Here is a 7,734-nt window from a genome sequence, read left to right on the forward strand (position 1 = left end):
CTTAATCTATGGTGTGTAGAAACTCCACCGTTAAAAATACATAAGAACAAGGTCTAGGCATGGCCGAGAGGCCAGCCTCCAATGATCTAAGAACTAGACGTCCAAAGATGATCCTAAGATCTAAAGTGATCAAAAAGATTATAATACAATAGCAAAAGGTCCTACTTATAGATAACTAGTAGCTTAGGGTTTACAGAAATGAGTAAATGACATAAAAATCCACTTTCGGGCCCACTTGATGTGTGCTTGGGCTGAGCATTGAAGCATTTTCATGTAGAGACTTCTCTTGTAGTTAAACGCCAGCTTTTATGCCAGTTTGGGCGTTTAACTCCAATTTTTATGCCAGTTCCAGCGTTAAACGCTGGGAATTCTGAAGCTGATTTGCAACGCCGGTTTGGGCCATCAAATCTCGGGCAAAGTATGGACTATTATACATTTCTGGAAAGTCCAGGATGTCTACTTTCCAACGCCATTGAGAGCGCGCCAATTGGGCTTCTGTAGCTCTAGAAAATCCACTTCGAGTGCAGGGAGGTCAGCATCCAACAGCATCTGCAGTCCTTTTCAGCCTCTGAATCAGATTTTTGCTCAGGACCCTCAATTTCAGCTAGAAAATATCTGAAATCACAGAAAAACACACAAACTCATAGTAAAGTCCAGAAAAGTGAATTTTAACTAAAAACTAATAAAAATATAGTAAAAACTAATTAAAACATACTAAAAACATACTGAAAACAATGCCAAAAAGCGTATAAATTATCCGCTCATCAAGTTCGCTACTTCCTATTCTTCTGTTGGCACTACTAATACATTTTTGCATCCTACAGGTGAACCATACATGGCGGAGCCACGCCGGATCACTTTGCATGTGCAAGGAGCTCCGGATATCATACTTCAACCGTTGCAAGCAAGGTATCCTAACCTTGATCCAAACTTTGAATTGAAGAGTAGCTTGATAAATCTACTACCTAAGTATCATGCGTTGCCGGGTCAAGACCCCATCCGACATCTAAAGGATTTTCAAGTTGCTTGTTCTATGGCTCGAAGGCATGGAGCCGATGAGGTGGCTATCATGGTTTTTGCCTTCCCTTTCTCTCTTGAAGGGCAAGCAAAGACATAGTTTTATTTGCTACTGGATGAGATTGTGACCAATTGGGATTTCTTGAGAAGAGAGTTTTTAGATAAATTCTTCCCACCGGAGAAGACCGACTACATCCGGAAAGAGATTTCGGGTATAATGCAAAGAGACCAAGAGAGTTTGTACGAGTATTAGTCTCAGTTTAAGAGGCTATTGGAATGTTGTCCACAGCATGGAATGAACACTCACTTGCTCATTAGCTACTTCACCGGAAGTCTTTGTGTGGAAGATAGAAGATTGCTTACCGCTTCTAGCGGTGGTTCCCTTTTGAAAAACAATACAGAGGGAGAAGCTTGGAATTTGATAAAGGATGTTGCCGAAGCTACACAACATACAAGGGTGAAAAGTAATCCTCTCAAGGGTGTGGTAGAACCGTCCCCTTCCGAATTAAGCCTAACCAAAGCACTTGGGGATATGACCACCATCCTCACGTAAATACAAAATGATAAAAAGGAATTCTACTCCATCCAAGCCATCCAAGCTCCACCTCTAGTTGCTCAACTTGAAGGCCCTCCTAGGATTTGTGGTTTGTGCTCTAGCACTACACATTACACCGATTAATGCCATCAAATTCAAGAGGAACATGCCCTTGTAGTGGCCAATGTGAATTACAATAACCGTCCACCCTATCCTTCTCAAGGCCAAAACAACTACCCTCATGGTAGTAATCAACATCAAGGGTGGAGGGATAATGCACAAGGGAGCAATCAAAACCAAAGATGGAACAACTCTTCTTCTCATCACAACAACAACCAATCTTCATCTCAATACCACCATAACAACACTAACTACCAAGCCAACCAAAGTCACTCCAACCAAAACCAAAACAACTACACCAAGTACCAAGCACTACACCATAGACAACAATCCAACCAAACCTCTCCATCTCCCACCAATCAAGTTGACGAGCTTAGAACCGCTATGGAGAAACGAGATAAGAGCAACAAGGCTCAATTTGATGCCTTGGGCGCTCAATTGGCTAACCTCACCAACATGCTTTCGAAGATGGTCATGTCAAACTAACCCCCCACCTCCAACAACAACACCAACCAACCCTCAAGTTCTTCTAACCTTCCATCCCAACCCCAACCAAACCCAAAGGGAGGTCTCAACGCCATCACTCTACGGTCAGGAACTACATTGGAGGAGATACTCCAAGGGTCTTGGAGGACATTCATTAGGAAGAAGTGGTTGTTGAAGCTCCACATGAAGAGGGGAAGGTAGACAAAAGGCATGAGGAAGAAGGAGTAAACCTTAAGGAACCCAAGAGGAAAGCTATAGTGGATGAGTCCATCCCTATTCCATTCCCTTCCATGGTGAAGAAAGCAAAGAAAACACCTGAATTTAATTTGAACATGCTTCAAGTGTTCAAGAAGGTTGAGGTAACCATACCATTTCTTGATGTTATTCAACAAATTCCAAAGTATGCAAAATTTTTGAAAGACTTGTGTACACACAAGGATAGGATAGGAGAATTGGAGACATTATCCTTGGGTAGTTCAATTTCTTCCTTGATGAAACCTATTCCAAATGTGGTGACCTTGGGCCTTGTTTGGTGTCTTGTTGTATTGGTGGACGCACTTTTCATGATTGTATATGTGACCTTGGAGCTTGTGTAAGCATCATGCCGCTTTCTATCTTTATGTGGTTGAATTTAGCTCCATTAAAGAAGTCGGCGGTGAGGTTTGCCTTAGCCAATAAAAGTGTGATCACGGTAACAGGAATAGCCGAAGATGTACTTGTGGCGATCGAGGATTTGGTTTTTCCGGTTGACTTTTACATCCTTGAAATGCCTCCAACAGAAAATAGAAGCTCATCCTCCGTTCTACTTGGTAGACCCTTCCTTAAGACCTTTAAATTCAAGTTAGATGCCTTCACCGGCATATATTCCTTTGAGGTTGGTGACAAGACTATCAAGTTCAATTTAGAAGAAGCCATGAAGCATCCTCCCGAAGAGCATTCTGTTCTCCGATGTGATGTAATCGATGAAGTGGTAGCGGAAGTGCGAGAAGAAGACCATAACAAGTTATGCTACCATATTGTTAAAGAGATGGATGACCAAGAGGGTGAAAATGAGAAAGTTGTTGAGAATGAACTTCGTGAGCTTGACGAAAAGTGTAAGACCCAAAACCTTTGAAAAGTCTTTTTGAGTAAGTCCCAAATCATATAGTTATTTACAGCCTTAATTTTAGAAATTATTTTATTAAAGATAATTAAGGCAAGTTTTGATTTATTGAATTTGAGATGAGTTATGATTATTATCTAATTTTATAATTATTGGATTATTTTCTATATTTGAATTATAAAGTTGATAGTTATGAAATAATAAAGATTTTATATGATTTGGATTAGATAAGTAATATTTTAAATATTATTACTGCTATTTTGGAAAATGAAGAAATTAAGTATATTATTTCTAATTTTTGGATTTGGGCATTTTATTGAAAATAATTTGTGAAATTGATGAGTAAATAGTATTTTTCTATATACAAATAGTGTTGGATTTAAATTGGATTTCAATTATTATATTATTCCTAATTTTAATTAAAATTACCAAATTACCCTTAACCCTAATTTTTGAAAATAAAACCCTAACCCAACGACCCGTTACCCGACCCGGTTTTTCTCACCCAACCCAGCAGCAAACAAACGCCTTCCCTTTCCCAAACCAAAATGCAGCAACGGCTGTAAAATGAAGCAAAAGAAAGAAAAGGGTTAGGAGGAAACGGGAAGAAGGAGAGGGGAGACGGGAGGAACGGCGCCGGTAAGGAGCCACCATTGCCGCCGCTTCACAAAGAGAGGAAGAGCGCGAGCCAGGGCACGCGAGACGGGGTAGCCACTGCTGGTCTCCGTTCTGCCTCGCCGTCACCACTGGAGTCGCATCCAGTCCCTAGTCGCCGCTGCGCCGCCCAGGACAGCCATCACGTTGCGTCGCCGTCTGCACCAGCGCCGAGGAAACCGCGCGGGAAGGAGAGACGCACGAAGGAGAGAGCGGATTTGAGGCCGAGCTAAGGTCCAGCCACCGCGTCGGAGCCCTTTTCACGTCGCCGGCATTGCTGTCGAGCCCTGACGCCATTGATGGAGGACGCCGTCGCGAGGAGAAGCGTCGCCTCGCCGTCGTTGTTGGTGAGCCCAACCGCTGCCGATTTGGTCTGAGCGAGAGAGAGAACGCGAACAGAGGGCAAGCTGGGGAGCCACCGCTGCTGTTTGCTATACCCACAGTGCTCCCTATCACCTCCGCTATCTGGAACTGCGCCGCCTTGCCTGGCTGCCGGGGAACGCCATTTTCGTCGCCGGAAGAACACTGTTGGTAAGGTCTTGTTAATGGATTCTATTTCTTTTGAATTCTGAGAATGCCATAGTCACGACTTGTTGCTGCAGCAGTCATTTGAGTCGCGTAGAGGGAGAAAGAGCCACTGGGGGTCGCCGCACCTGGCCTTCGTCGCCTCTGTCACCGGAAACAGCCACCGAGTCCTCTGTTTTGGTAAGAATTTCTGAGTCGAAAGGCCTTTTGTCGCTGCTCTGTAAGCTTATGCTGAGGCATTGCGGTGTTGTCCATCATAGGGTTGTGGATTCGTGCTTGTATTCTGTGCTCGGAGTTGTAGCCGCCTCGTTTTGTTATCCGAGTAGGTATTTATGTTTCGGAAATCCTCGCGTTATTGTTCTGTACGTGTATTAATGCATTTACGAAATAAATGTTCTTAGGGTTTAGTAACCGAGGTTGCTTATTGTAAATTAGAGCTGTTTATGCTGCTGCAAAAATGTGTGGGCTGTGCTTTGAAGCTGCCTTTGATTTTGGGTGGAGGCGAAAAGGACTCGGTGAAGCGTTTGGGTTATGAAATTTGCATTTTGAGGTAGGGGCGCTTTCCAAAAACTATGTTTTATGTATTGGAATTATTACATATGGATACTGATGTGAGATATTGTGTATTTGGTGATTGTATCTGCCTTATGTATTATTTGATTGACTTGAATGATTATGGATGTTGGTTTGGCTGAGTTGTTGTGCGGCTTTGTGAAATATAATGTTTTGAAGTTGATTATTTAAGATTTGAAATCTGAGTTTAAACCGTTGAGGATTGGTTTGAATTGAGTCAATTGTTTCAATGATGTGAAAAGTCGAATGCACTTTTGAATTCAGCCTGGTTTATTTTAATTGATTTGGTTTTGGACAAATGATTTGTTATTGAACCGTATCTTTAAAGCTTTGGAAATGAGTTATATCGATTGATATTGAGTTGATTTGAAATGGTATCCTTGAGATACGCCACTGAGGCGATTGTTGGATTTAGCTTGCTTTAAATTGATTTCTGGTTTTGAGCTGTTGAAAAGGAATGAGAAATGGTTTAGTTGGGACCCGAACCGGGTGGCAAAAGTCCAAGTTTTTATAGATAATTAAGGCAAGTTTTGATTTATTGGATTTGAGATAAGTTATGATTATTATCCAATTTTATAATTATTGGATTATTTTCTATATTTGAATTATAAAGTTGATAGTTATGAAATAATAAAGATTTTATATGATTTGGATTAGATAAGTAATATTTTAAATATTATTACTGCTATTTTGGAAAATGAAGAAATTAAGTATATTATTTCTAATTTTTGGATTTGGGCATTTTATTGAAAATAATTTGTGAAATTGATGAGTAAATAGTATTTTTCTATATACAAATAGTGTTGGATTTAAATTGGATTTCAATTATTATATTATTCCTAATTTTAATTAAAATTACCAAATTACCCTTAACCCTAATTTTTGAAAATAAAACCCTAACCCAACGACCCGTTACCCGACCCGGTTTTTCTCACCCAACCCAGCAGCAAACAAACGCCTTCCCTTTCCCAAACCAAAATGCAGCAACGGCTGTAAAATGAAGCAAAAGAAAGAAAAGGGTTAGGAGGAAACGGGAAGAAGGAGAGGGGAGACGGGAGGAACGGCGCCGGTAAGGAGCCACCATTGCCGCCGCTTCACAAAGAGAGGAAGAGCGCGAGCCAGGGCACGCGAGACGGGGTAGCCACTGCTGGTCTCCGTTCTGCCTCGCCGTCACCACTGGAGTCGCATCCAGTCCCTAGTCGCCGCTGCGCCGCCCAGGACAGCCATCACGTTGCGTCGCCGTCTGCACCAGCGCCGAGGAAACCGCGCGGGAAGGAGAGACGCACGAAGGAGAGAGCGGATTTGAGGCCGAGCTAAGGTCCAGCCACCGCGTCGGAGCCCTTTTCACGTCGCCAGCATTGCTGTCGAGCCCTGACGCCATTGATGGAGGACGCCGTCGCGAGGAGAAGCGTGGCCTCGCCGTCGTTGCTGGTGAGCCCAACCGCTGCCGATCTGGTCTGAGCGAGAGAGAGAACACGAACAGAGGGCAAGCTGGGGAGCCACCGCTGCTGTTTGCTATACCCACAGTGCTCCCTATCACCTCCGCTATCTGGAACTGCGCCGCCTTGCCTGGCTGCCGGGGAACGCCATTTTCGTCGCCGGAAGAACACTGTTGGTAAGGTCTTGTTAATGGATTCTATTTCTTTTGAATTCTGAGAATGCCATAGTCACGACTTGTTGCTGCAGCAGTCATTTGAGTCGCGTAGAGGGAGAAAGAGCCACTGGGGGTCACCGCACCTGGCCTTCGTCGCCTCTGTCACTGGAAACAGCCACCGAGTCCTCTGTTTTGGTAAGAATTTCTGAGTTGAAAGGCCTTTTGTCGCTGCTCTGTAAGCTTATGCTGAGGCATTGCGGTGTTGTCCATCATAGGGTTGTGGATTCGTGCTTGTATTCTGTGCTCGGAGTTGTAGCCGCCTCGTTTTGTTATCCGAGTAGGTATTTATGTTTCGGAAATCCTCGCGTTATTGTTCTGTACGTGTATTAATGCATTTACGAAATAAATGTTCTTAGGGTTTAGTAACCGAGGTTGCTTATTGTAAATTAGAGCTGTTTATGCTGCTGCAAAAATGTGTGGGCTGTGCTTTGAAGCTGCCTTTGATTTTGGGTGGAGGCGAAAAGGACTCGGTGAAGCGTTTGGGTTATGAAATTTGCATTTTGAGGTAGGGGCGCTTTCCAAAAACTATGTTTTATGTATTGGAATTATTACATATGGATACTGATGTGAGATATTGTGTATTTGGTGATTGTATCTGCCTTATGTATTATTTGATTGACTTGAATGATTATGGATGTTGGTTTGGCTGAGTTGTTGTGCGGCTTTGTGAAATATAATGTTTTGAAGTTGATTATTTAAGATTTGAAATCTGAGTTTAAACCGTTGAGGATTGGTTTGAATTGAGTCAATTGTTTCAATGATGTGAAAAGTCGAATGCACTTTTGAATTCAGCCTGGTTTATTTTAATTGATTTGGTTTTGGACAAATGATTTGTTATTGAACCGTATCTTTAAAGCTTTGGAAATGAGTTATATCGATTGATATTGAGTTGATTTGAAATGGTATCCTTGAGATACGCCACTGAGGCGATTGTTGGATTTAGCTTGCTTTAAATTGATTTCTGGTTTTGAGCTGTTGAAAAGGAATGAGAAATGGTTTAGTTGGGACCCGAACCGGGTGGCAAAAGTCCAAGTTTTAGGGGAGGTGCTGCCGAAATTTCTACAAAAT

At 42.5% G+C, this 7,734-nt stretch overlaps 1 protein-coding gene across 1 annotated transcript in view; it reads left to right on the forward strand.

Moving 5' to 3' along the window:
• Positions 1-2,759: 2,759 nt before the first annotated feature.
• Positions 2,760-7,734, forward strand: part of LOC110278678 (uncharacterized) — a 13,142-nt gene continuing 8,167 nt past the window's right edge. Inside the window, exons 1-6 of the mRNA XM_052258383.1 lie at positions 2,760-3,252; positions 3,834-3,967; positions 4,030-4,445; positions 4,517-4,619; positions 6,882-6,943; positions 7,057-7,171. Coding sequence (XP_052114343.1) covers positions 2,760-3,252; positions 3,834-3,967; positions 4,030-4,445; positions 4,517-4,619; positions 6,882-6,943; positions 7,057-7,156 — 1,308 coding nt within the window. The 3' untranslated portion in view covers positions 7,157-7,171. The remainder of the gene's footprint in view (positions 3,253-3,833; positions 3,968-4,029; positions 4,446-4,516; positions 4,620-6,881; positions 6,944-7,056; positions 7,172-7,734) is intronic.

Source organism: Arachis duranensis, chromosome 3 (assembly GCF_000817695.3).
Source record: "Arachis duranensis cultivar V14167 chromosome 3, aradu.V14167.gnm2.J7QH, whole genome shotgun sequence".
Taxonomy (NCBI): domain Eukaryota; kingdom Viridiplantae; phylum Streptophyta; class Magnoliopsida; order Fabales; family Fabaceae; genus Arachis; species Arachis duranensis.